At 37.1% G+C, this 12,696-nt stretch overlaps 1 protein-coding gene across 24 annotated transcripts in view; it reads right to left on the reverse strand.

The window, feature by feature from the left end:
* Window positions 1-6,564: 6,564 nt before the first annotated feature.
* Window positions 6,565-12,696, reverse strand: part of LOC123548596 (hydrocephalus-inducing protein homolog) — a 131,100-nt gene continuing 124,968 nt past the window's right edge. For all 24 annotated transcript variants that reach the window (XM_053546124.1, XM_053546138.1, XM_053546121.1 and 21 more), the window contains 7 exons: window positions 12,515-12,684; window positions 11,798-11,933; window positions 10,821-11,284; window positions 10,255-10,405; window positions 9,501-9,731; window positions 8,847-9,071; window positions 6,565-7,921 (listed from right to left, as the gene is read on the reverse strand). In XM_053546124.1, the coding sequence (XP_053402099.1) occupies window positions 7,436-7,921; window positions 8,847-9,071; window positions 9,501-9,731; window positions 10,255-10,405; window positions 10,821-11,284; window positions 11,798-11,933; window positions 12,515-12,684 (1,863 nt within the window). In that variant the 3' untranslated portion in view covers window positions 6,565-7,435. The remainder of the gene's footprint in view (window positions 7,922-8,846; window positions 9,072-9,500; window positions 9,732-10,254; window positions 10,406-10,820; window positions 11,285-11,797; window positions 11,934-12,514; window positions 12,685-12,696) is intronic.

Here is a 12,696-nt window from a genome sequence, read left to right on the forward strand (position 1 = left end):
CACAAGCTGGGACAGGCAGAGTTCATCTTAGATATGAGGCACATTAAATTTTTATTTGTTTCTCATTCATGTATATTCATAAACTGACATTTAAACAGAAAATAAATCTACCAAAAAACCGGCAACCATCAGACATCAGGCTTTGATTTCTATAGATTTGGTAATACATTGTATTTGTAATGGTTTAATTAGCTTATCAGAGTACATCATGCTAAGGTCATCTTTTGTGATCAGTTACTGTTGGTTGTCAGTCCGTCCATTGACAATATCTGTAAATGAAAAGTTCAAAAATATTGTTAGATGAAAGTTGATAAAATTTTGTATGCATGTTTGCTGAGTGGTTAAGAGCCTGTGACTCCAAATCACTTGCCCCTCAACTTGGGGTGTAGAATTAACCATCCAGCTGGTTTGAGGTTGGTAGGTGGTTCTACTTAGGTTCTCCCAAACACATCCAGTGGTGAAATAGTGCCCACAAGGCACACCAGGGGTCTTCCATCTCCATAAAAAGTTGGAAAAGTCGCCATATGACATAATTGTGTCTGTGTGACCCTAAACTGAGCATAAACAGTGTACTGAATCAGGGATATATTTCAGTTTTGACTTTGTAATTGTTGTGTGATATGGTTAGTTAACAATTAGGCAACCAAGGACAGCTGCTAGTGAATAAATCTGAACAAGTGAATATATTTTGCTTTTATATCAATTCAGCCCTAAAAATGTTATCTTTAAATAAGATGTATAACACCTACTGCCTAGCTGCAACTCGCATGATGGCTTTTGTAATATTTGATCAGTAACATTTTAGATTTTTAAGGTGTGATAATCATAGTAAATTTCTAGCAAGTCCCTACCCTACAGAACAGAGAGAAATTTAGATATAGATTGTCTGGCTAACATAGCCAAGCTCTTTTGTGTTTGTGTGTGTTCTGTTTAACGTCTTTTTCAACAATTTTTAGCTCTTTTGTAGAATACATACTTGATCTTTATCATGCCCAGCACCGATAGACAACTTCCCGACTCCTCATGGGAGTAAAATCAGTACTGAAGAAGTAGGAATTACTATGAACAGCATTTTAGAAATGCCCAGGGTGTGTGTGCGTGTGTGTGTGGTGTGGGGTCTGACATTTCAAGTAGTTTACCTCTGGACCACTGTCTTACTTCCAATTCAGAAAAGCTTTCCCAGTTAGTTTAATACAAAGAGCACATGTTTCAACCTACTCCACTTAATCATGTGGGGAAGTTGATTGTATCTTAAGAGAATGAGTTAATAGTGGTAAAGAATTTTTAAACACTAGCATCCTCTAAGACAAAAGCCATGACAGTTTGTACAAAGGACAGTTTGTGCAGTTTCAGTATTCAAGTCTAGATTTGTGAATATTTGAATGTGAAAAAGCCCATTTATTTTTAGCTCACCTGAGCCACAGGCTCATGGTGAGCTTTTGTGACCGCTCAATGTCCGTCGTGCGTCTTGTGCCCGTCAACATTTTCTAAAAAAATCTTCTTGAAAACCACTGAGCAGAACAACACCAAACTTAACAGGAATGATCCTTGGGTGGCCTCCTTTCAAAATTGTTCAAAGAATTGAATTCCATGCAGAACTCTGGTTGCCATGGCAACCGAAATGAAAAACTTTAAAAATCTTCTTGTCTAAAACCACAGGGCCTAGGACTTTGATATCTGGTTTGTAGCATCATCTAGTGGTCCTCTACCAACTTTGTTCAAATTAACCCCCTAGAGTTAAATTTGGCCCCGCCCTGGGGGTCACATGGTTTATATGGACTTATATAGGGAAAACTTTGAATATCTTCTTGTACAAAACCACACGGCCTAGGGGCTTTGATATTTGGTATGTAGCAACATCTAGTGGTCCTCTACAAAGATTGTTTAAATTATCCCCCTAGGGTCAAATATGGCCCTGCCCCGGGGGTCCCAAGTTTTACATAGACTTATATTGGAGAAAAATGTTAAAAATCTTCTTGTCTCAAACCACAAGACTTAAGCCTTTCATATTTGGTTTGTAGAATTGTCTTATGGTTCTCAACCAAGATTGTTCAAATGTACCCCTGGGGTGAAAAGAGGCCCTGCCCTGGGGGTCCCAAGTATTATATAGACTTATATAGGAAAAGAAACTTTCAAAATCTTCTTGTCTAAAACCACACAACCTAGGCTTTTGATATTTGGTGTGATGCATTGCTTAGTAGTGCTGTACCAAAATTGTTAAAATTATGTCCCTGGGTCCCAGGGTCATTTAGTTATTATATGAGTTATATAGGAAAAATACTTAAATAATTATCTGATCCTATTTCCAAGACTGTTTAATTATAATTACCTGATGATCCCAAGTAATATGATGTCACTTGACTGTGACCTTGACCTGCTGACCTACTTTCTTGTTTTTTTTTTAAGATACAGCCTTTAAATTTGGATGACATACACAGTTTTGCACACTTACCGTAAAACTGAATTTCATTGACCATGAATGTGACCTACTGACTTTCTTAATATTTTAGCATCAGTTTTACATTTGAAACATGTAGCTCATATTACTCAGGTGAGTGATCCAGGGTCATCATGACCCTTTTGCTATTAAAACAGAACAATATTTACATCAAGTCAATGTAGAATTTTATGTCTAAGGAGTCCTACCGTATTTTGAATAAAAGACGTTTCAAAATGGTGTTACACTTAATTCTCATTTTTGGTCAATTATTAGGGGCAGAGAATAATTCATTAGAGATACTTTGCACTCTTTACATTATTCTCAGGGATGTGAATCCTATTCAACAATGTTTATCAAAATACAGTAATGTTAGCATCACATACTATTTGTGCAATACATGCTCCAAAAAACAGCTTCCCTATTTCGTCCATTTTTTTCAAAATGAAAGACATTAAAATCACAATATAGCAGAAACATGTTTTATTGGCTCACCTGAGCTAAAGGCTCATGGTGAGCTTTTGTGACCGCATAATGTCCGTTTTGCATCGTGTGTCGTCCGTTCGTCAACATTTTTAAAAAAAAAATCTTGAAAACCACTGGACAGAATTACATCAGACTTCACAGGAATGATCCTTGGATGGTCCCCTTTCAAAATTATTCAAAGAATTGAATTCCTTGCAGAACTGTGGTTGCCATGGCAACTGAAAGGAAAAACTTTAAAACTCTTCTTGTCCAAAACAACAAGGCATAAAGCCTTGATATTTGGCATGTGACATCATCTAATGGTCCTCTATGAAAATTGTTCAAATTGTGCCCCTGGGGTGAAAAGAGGCCCCACCCTGGGGGTCCCAAGCTTTACATAGACTTATATAGGAAAAAACTTTAAAACTCTTCTTGTCTAAAACCACAAGACCTAGGCCTTTGATATTTGGTATGTAGTATTGCCTTGAAGTCCTCTTCCAAAGTTGTTCAAATTATAACCCTGGGGTGAAAAGAGGCCCTGCCCTTGGGGTTTCAAGTTTAAGATAGACTTATATAGGAAAAAACTTTAAAAATCTTCTTGCTTGAAACTGCAAGGCCTAGGCTTTTGATTTGGTATGTTGCATTGCCTTGTGGTCCTCTACCAAAATTGTTCAAATTATGCCCATGGGGTGAAAAGAGGCCCTGCCCTGGGAGTCCCAAATTTAACATAGACTTATATAGGGAAAAAATCATCTTGTCTGAAAGTTCAAGACCTAGGCCTTTGATGTTTGGTATGAAGCATTGCCTAGTGTAGGCATTGTAACAGAAAATACAAACTTCAAGTAGGAGCTATCTGTATTAAATATATGTCTAGTTAACTGCATCAAAATACAAGGACTGAAAAATCATTAAAATATCATTTCCTGAAAAAGAGTTATTTGAGCTGAAAAAAATGATCCCAGATGAAATATTTGGAAAAAATGGAGACAACTCCGCAAAGACTTTATGATAGGCTTAGGTGACTATTGACCTAGAACCTCATGCAAACTATGCACTTTTTACCTCTAATCATGAAAAAAGCATGCATACTTGCCACATGGATTAGCAACCTGAATACAAAACTATGTAAAGATCAAATAATTGATTGCCCTGGGGAAAGTTGGACATTTTTTGTGGTGAAATTTGTCAACAGATGATTTTTTTTAAAAAGTCTAAACCCAAAGAATTTCACAAGGTGAAATATGTTGAAAAGGCTACTGCTGGAAAGAGAACAATCTCAACTACCCATATATCTGCGTCAAAGTATGGGAAAAATATCTAGATACAAGAGTGCCAGAATGTCACAATATACACCCGTCACAGCAAATTTCTTTACTCTAGGTGCTATATTGCAAATGAATTTTAATTTTGTGTTGTTTAGTAATCATTGTGTCTTTTGTTTTTCTAAGTCCACAAAAAACTCCTTACCAGGTAGAGAGACCTTAAAATACACCTAAAATTTGAAAGTAACATCTATGTTGTACCACAGAAAAGTGGTCTTGGTTTTTCCCTATGGTTAATTATAAAAAAGTTACAATATAAGTTATTTATAGTAACAAGTAAGGGAAGTTAATCTTTAAAAAAAAAAAAAATCCAAAAAAAAATTGTAAGTCCACACAAAAATCTTTACCAGGTTGAGATTGGTCAAAATACACCTCGAAATTGGATGTAGCATGCATGTTGTACTACAGAAAAGTTGTCTCGATTTTTCCCTACGACTAGTAATGAAGAAGTTACAATATAAGCTATTTATAGTAACAACAAAGGGAAGTAATTCTAAAGAGAGGAACTGCGCATGACACTTTCTCTCATGATGGTGTATAATTGTGCCAAGTTACATCAAAATCCCTCCATGCATGAAGAAGAAATGCTTCGGACAAAGTCATTCTTGTATCTGACCTTTGGCCTCTAAGTGTGATGTTGACCTTAGACCTAGGGACCTGGTTCTTGTGCTTGACACTTCGTCTCGTGGTGGTGAACATTTGTGCCAAGTTGTATCAAAATCCCTCCATGCATGAAGAAGAAATGCTCCGGACAAGGTTTTCATTCTTGTAGCCTTTGACCTCTAAGTGTGACCTTGACCTTAGACCTAGGGACCTGGTTCTTGCGCATGACACTCCACCTCATGGTGGTGAACATTTGTGACAAGTTATATCAAAATCCCTCTATGCATGAAGAAGAAATGCTCCGGACAAAGTTTTCATTCTTGTATCCTTTGACCTCTAAGTGTGACCTTGACCTTAGACCTAGGGACCTGGTTCTTGTGCATGACACTCCGCCTCATGATGATGAACAATTGTGCCAACTTTCATCAAAATCCCTCCATGCATGAAGAAGATATGCTCCGGACAAAGTCATTCTTGAATTTGACCTTTGACCTCTGTGACCTTGACCTTAGACCTAGGGACCTGGTTATTGCGCTTGACACTCCGTCTCATGATGGTGAACAACTGTGCCAAGTTTCATCGAAATCCCCCCATGCATGTAGAAGATATGCTCCGGACAGTCTGTGGATGCCGCCCGCCCATCCGCCCGCCAGGGGCGTTCCCATAATACGTCCCGTTTTTCAAATGGGCGTATAATACGAGAAAATCGAAAAAATCAATTTCAAGACTGTTAGATGCATAACTGTATAATCATACATAGCATTTACCATAGATAGGTTACTTTTCCTTTGCACTGATATAACATGGGCAGGATTAGGATTAACAAACGGTGTTCACTCAACAATTTCACTTTATAAAAGGATTGTTTCCCTTGTGTAAAGAAGGCTTAGGGTAAGTCTCTACCTAGTGGATCTCTAACAAGATTATTCAAATTATTCCCCTGGGTGAAGAGGCCCCGGCCTGGGAGTCACTTGCTATATGAGTTATATTCTCGAGTCCTGGGAGTCACTTGCTATACGAGTTACTTCAAAAATTATCAGATCATATTTCCTAGACTGTTTTTATACAATTACTTGATGACCCAAAGTGATTAGGGGTCACCTGACTGTGACCGTGACCTACTTCCTTGTTTTTTAAGATACAGCCTTGGAATTTGGATGACATGTACAGTTTTGCATTCCGGTCTTAAAACTTTCAGTGACCATAAATATGACCTACTGACCTACTTTGTAATATTTTAGCATCAGTTTGACATTTTAAACATGTGGCTCATATTACTCAGGTGACTCACCTGAGGTGAGTGATTCAGGGTCATCATGACCCTCTTGTATATTTCAACACTCAGAATTGGTTATATGACAAGTAGAATAACTCATATGGGCTATACACTAGAGAAATTATTCTGCAGGCAGATGACCAAATCTAAGTGTTTAAATATATTAAGACATTGTTCTGTTATAATAATGAGCCGCGCCATGAGAAAATCAACATAGTGGGTTTGCGACCAGCATGGATCCAGACCAGCCTGCGCATCTGCGCAGTCTGGTCAGGCTCTATGCCGTTCGCTTTTAAAGCCTATTAGAATTGGAGAAACTGTTAGCGAACAGCATGGATCCTGACCAGACTGCGCGGATGCGCAGGCTGGTCTGGATCCATGCTGGTCGCAAAGCCACTATGTTGGTTTTCTCATGGCACGGCTTATATATTATTCCTTAAGTAAATAACAAGAAAGCAAAATTTCACAGAAAATGATTTAATGTGAAGTTCATAATAGTATAAGACCAGACAGCAACCATACTGTTTTACATAGAAAATTGATAAAAATATCACAGCAGTTTTTAGCATCATTAATATATCTCTCGACATAATATCTAGACAATATTTGTATAACAACAAAACTGGTAATAAATACATTTGTAAATTATGGAATGTTATCGTATAAATAATAATCATCTTGGAAATACTGTACTTAATAAATATTTAAAGTTAGGATGGACTTTCCAACAGCAGTCGTGTACTGTAGCGTTTTTACTATATTGACGTATATAAACACTTGGACGGAATACAATTCAACAGACAAAATATATTTGTTTCAAACAGGCCTTAATCAATCATAGACAACAATGAATAAGAAATTCAGAACTTCTGAAACAATGTGATACTACAATAGTCACAGCTGCACTATGCACAATATACTTATTCTATTCTTTAGTATAAAATAAGAAAAGATTCATGTCAGAATGCTATAAAATTAATACACAATCATTGCAGACATGCTGGGATATTGGACTTGTAAAGGCAGTTACAAGTAATATTCTCTTTCATTCATATTTTAGTGGCAGTAACTTAATTGCCAAGTTGTACTGTATGTGATTCTATATAAATTTACAAACTTACATCAGTTATAAACTATAAAGCCGAATTGATCAGAAAAGTGCAACAAACATAATTACAAACAGTTCATATTTTATTTTATACAAAATACGTAATAGCACATTTTAAGAGTCACAACTTGTCATTTTTCTAAACACAACGTTTTCAGTTATTTTGAAAGTATATGTCAGAATAATTTTTTCATATTTTCAAAAGATATAGCCAAAGTTCCGATTTACTGAGTAACACCTTTAAGATAATACACCCACTGTACATTAGAATTTCCGCCAGCTGATCTTGGACATGTAACGATAAGTTTTCCCATAACAGCTGCTTTCGATCCAACATCGTTTCCGTCAAATCCTACAGAAATTCTGTGATCTTTACGAGACCGAATATTTTCACTTGTTTTCACAAGATGGAACATAGGATTGTCAACTTGGAAAGTAAATGCGGTTGTGCTACTGAAGACGTTTCTAAATGTTATAGTTGTTGTTGATCCAGACTTAATAATGAACGGTCCCTGCGGTTTTGGCGCGATACATGTACCAAAGAGTGGGAAGCTGTACTCGCCACCAACTGGAGAGCTCACTACCAACAAAGCTCTCTGTTCACCCAGGCGTGATGGTTCAAATGAGACATCAAGACCAACTTCTGTCCCGCCAGTGGAGCCTGGGGCTGCTGCTACTGTCTTGTCAACATGGAAATCTCCATTATCAACCTGAAATGTGATAAAGAAAACATAACCTTCAGAGATGTTATGAAGCTATAACAAAAACTAAATCTTTATTTAAAGTTAGCTACAAATATAAGCTTTTAATCTTAACTGGTGTTTTTATGCCCCCGAAGGGAGGCATATAGTTTTTGAACCGTCTGTCATTCTGTCAGTCTGTCCGCAATTTTCGTGTCCGGTCCATATCTTTGTCATCCATGGATGGATTTTCAAATAACTTGGCATGAATGTGTATCACAGTAAGAAGACATGTCTTGCGCAAGACCCAGGTCCGTAGCTCAAAGGTCATGGTCACACTTAGACGTTAAAGGTCATATTTCATGATGGTGCATTGATGGGCGTGTCCGGTCCATATCTTTGTCATTCATGCATGGATTTTAAAATTATTGGGCATGAATGTGTACCACAGTAAGACGATGTGTCGCGCGCAAGACCCAGGTCCGTAGGTCAAAGGTCCTAAACTCTAACATCGGCCATAACTATTCATTCAAAGTGCCATCGGGGGCATGTGTCATCCTATGGAGACAGCTCTTGTTGCCTTTGTGACCAGTGCAGACCAAGATCAGCCTGCACATCCACAGGCTGATCATAGTCTGCACTGTCCGCTATTCAGTTAGTAACTCTTGAGTGAACACCCCTTTGAATAATAAATGCTATTGCCTAAATTAAATGATGGACCAGTCCACTTCGCAATATAGCAGGGTAAAGGTTAAACCAAACAAGTGGAAGCATGTTGAAATAAATAGTGTAGATACTGAGAAATCACACAAGGTCCTATTGATATAAGTAACCTTTCCACTAAAAACACCTTGCTAAATGTACTACCAAAACAATATTTCAAGAAAATGGCAATAGATCTTTCACAAACAAGTAAATGTAAATTCAGTTATCTGTATATTTGACCATTACATACCTTGCATGTGTAGTCAGTCTTTTGTTTTGCAAAGTTCAAGAACTTTGCCACTTGGACCTGGCTCTGACCCAGGCAAGTCCTGAAGTATAGTGCCCTCTCTGGCCCGGCTGAGGTGGCCTTTAAGTTGAGGTCGTAGTAGTAGAAGCCAAGTTCATTGTTGCTGAACTCCAATCTTGCAGTGCTCTCTCCAACTCTCAAAGGTTGGTATTCCAAGGTAAAGTCAGCCTGAAAGAAGGTCATAGTCTGGTTATATAAAAAAAACCTCTCAACTACTGGGTTCTCCACTACATAGCCATTCATCTATAAGTGCAGAAGCTCAGTTTATTCTGTCTGGTTGCCAGTAACTCACTAAGCATACTGCATAATGGGAAGGAAAATTATGTCTTCATAGAGAGGTTTTTACTCATCGGAGAGGTTGTCAAGTGAGGTAATATTACATCTTTTCTTCAAATGCATAGAAACTGAGACGTAAAATTAAGCAGATTCTGTTTGATAAAGTCTGTTCATAAGAGATAATGTGCAACCTTCACTACAGCTAACAAACGCTGTTTAAAGAACTTTTTTTATACACTGTAACACGGACAACCTTTGTTAAAATCTCTTTCTAAGACCACAACATCGTAACAAAGAGTACCGGTAATATGAACCACTTACACTTGAGTTAGGTGGTACATTGAGTGTGCTGGGCATGAGGACTTCTGGTACATTACAGGATGCAGTAAAGATGACCGCTTGTGGCAACGGGTTGTCCAGCTTGATTTTATGATGGACGCTCTGTCTGACAGGGGTCACAAGGTCAATAGTGGAGATTACACCAGGTCGTGTTGCCTTGAAGGTCACTTCATAGTATTGATATTCTCCAGATGGCTCATTGATAAATGTTACCTACAATGCCAAAAATACAGTTTAGTAAATTCTCTCATAATATGTATATATAACAATGCAAACATTTTTTTCTGTTAATGGAAATTGTATTTTTCATCTCTGTTAAAAAGTTTTTTGCAACTAGTTATATCTTGAGTTATACTGCGATGCCAATTAAATACTGCTGTAAAATGCAAACATCATGGAAAGAACTTATTCTCACATATACCTCTACTATTAAATCAACTTTTCTGATGGGACTAGATTGTCTCAAAACACTTCTAAACATGTCTTGAAAGGTCATAAAACCATTTTAAATTCAGTGCAACCCATCTAAAACTGAATATCTTGATACCCATCCAATCTAACAACTGTCTTGCTCTGTTACTTAAGGACACTTTCTTTTCAGAAAATCCTCAGACATTTTCATTTTGTCCCTGAGGCTGTTTGGTTAAGAAGAGATCCAATATACGTTAAAGCCATAAACTGTCCCACTGAATGGATAAAACTCTATAAAATACAAGTTATCAAATGCAATATTTACCTTCATTGATGTAATGCTTTCCTTGTAGGCATAGAATGATAGTTTGTAGTCTTTCTTACTGCTTGCTGGTACATCAATATAGTCCATAGACTTGATCTGGGTACCTGTATCAAACTTCTCCTGTCTCATAGGCTCTACCTTCACTCGAAACCTAAAATATAATTTCGAAATGTGTGAGATTTATACTGTCAACATTATTTTCATACCATCAGATTCTGTGAAAAATTTAATCAAATCATCCATCCCGGGTATAATTTTTGGTTTATCTCTCCTTTAGAACTTTATATTTCAATTCTTTTTTTGCTTCTAAATTTCGGCTTTCAGGAAGTACCTTGCAGACTCTCACAATAAAAAAACATAGTTTTTCAATATTTTGAGTAATATGTTCATTATGCATCTTGCTGCAAGAAAGTACATAACAAATCTACACTTTGGCCAGGTTTTTTTCAGGCCTGGAATGCTTTCAACCTTTTGAGTGTAGCCTAAAAATCCATAATTACACTGAATTGTCTATAGAACATCACACTTTTGAAGTTTGATGCAGGTGATTAAAGCTTGATACTAACCTCTGTGGTTTCTTGAGCCAGTTTTGTACCGGTAGCATTTCATTGTACCAAGTTTTGCTTGGTATATCCCGCTGAACCTTGCCACTGGGTCTTGGAGCTTCTGCTGTACCAACGAGGTTAAACATGAGACCAGTTCCGTCTGGCAGCGGGAAAAAGATGGAACCTTGGTGTTTTTTCCCCTCCGAGGTCATGGTGAGTGGGAAGTATGTTAGCTCATATTGTTTTGTCTGCTGTGGTTCTACGACGAAGGATACCGGTCCACTCCATTGTTCACCCTCAATGATGGGTTTCAAATGCCATGTCTGGTTGCTACGGTTTGGAATGGTCAAGTTTTTAGTGTCCTTGACTCTCACATTAGTTGAGAAATGTTGACCTTCACGCACTGGTGGGTTACCAATACAGGTTCCAGTCAATGTCAAGGTCACTGGCTTATGTGGACCACCTTCCAGGAAACATCTCAGTTTCTAAAACAAATATGTGTCATACTCAAAAGGATATACCAAGTATTAAACAGGAAAGTGCTTAAACAATGATCAAATATTGTATGGTTTAATACATACATCAAACATCATTTTGTGCTATTTCCCACTTTCATATAGATGAAAGAAAGAAATAAGATGGATATTGTTGTACCAGGGTACTTAACTGCCCAAGAGGTCATGGGTTCAAATCCTGCCAGGAGAAAAGTTTGACAACAGTCACTTCAAAAACCTAATCCAAGGTACCCACACTGATCAGAAATCAAGGTCTAAAGTTGTAAAACTGAGTGTTGAAACCAGTCTCAAAGATCTAGCATCTGATTAATTCTGGTTTCTTTTTTGAAGCTGTCCAATAGTAAGAATGCAGAGGTGTCTGGTATCTAAACTCAACTTTATATCTTTGACACTTGAAAACAAATTTTGAGCATCATTAACATCAGTTTTGTGAACTTTCTCAAAATTATTTTCCAAGTCTAAATGATTTTAATATAAGCTTACATCGTATCTAATATCCTGGTTTATTTCTTGTGGGTGGAAGAATACTTCAAATGTGACTTCCATGCCTGGAGTGATGTATCCCTCCACTGGGTATATTGAGAAATCTGGTTTGAAACTGTTTATATCCCAACAGAATCTGAAATGAAAAGAAATTTCATTAGTTTTTTCTCTAAACACTAGATCACAACCATAAATTTATATATAGTTTGAGGATGAATTCTAATTTATTTGATAAAGCCTTTTTGAATTATTTCTTATCTCTAAATTAACTGTCAAATGTAAACATATCAGGGGTCCACCATAAAACTACCGGTATTATATAACTGTTTTTATATATCAGTATATAATAAAATGGCAGTTTCATAATCAACTGTTAATATGCAAAAAGTACAGTTTCTATAAGATATAGAGTATAAAAACAATTACTTTTGATACAATGAATCAACAATGACTCTGAATTTTTTTTATTTTATGTCTATCTATGATAACAGTCTGTCACTTCCTGTCGTTCCAAAATTGATTTTATGAGCACTTTTTATTTCAGTGACAAATACTGTAAAACACAGATTCAGGGATGACCAAATATCTGAGTTATCAAGGGGTTCAAACGATCCAAAGAAAAACTACATGAACTGTTAAAGTCTCGGTGCTGCTGATGCTCAAGCAAACAGTGTTTCTCTGTGTAATCAAAGTCTGTATGATACTCCTGGTACTTACTTAGCATTCATGTCTCCTGTGTTAGCCATGACAATCTTCCTAGAGGTCTGACTGCGCTGAACTACAGCACCGAATGGTATAGCTACAGTATCAAGCGAGATCTCCATGCCGAGACATGAACCTTGCATCACAAACAGGGGCTGGGACAGACCTGCACACTCTAATAATACCTGAAATAATCA

This window comes from Mercenaria mercenaria, chromosome 6 (assembly GCF_021730395.1).
Source record: "Mercenaria mercenaria strain notata chromosome 6, MADL_Memer_1, whole genome shotgun sequence".
Taxonomy (NCBI): domain Eukaryota; kingdom Metazoa; phylum Mollusca; class Bivalvia; order Venerida; family Veneridae; genus Mercenaria; species Mercenaria mercenaria.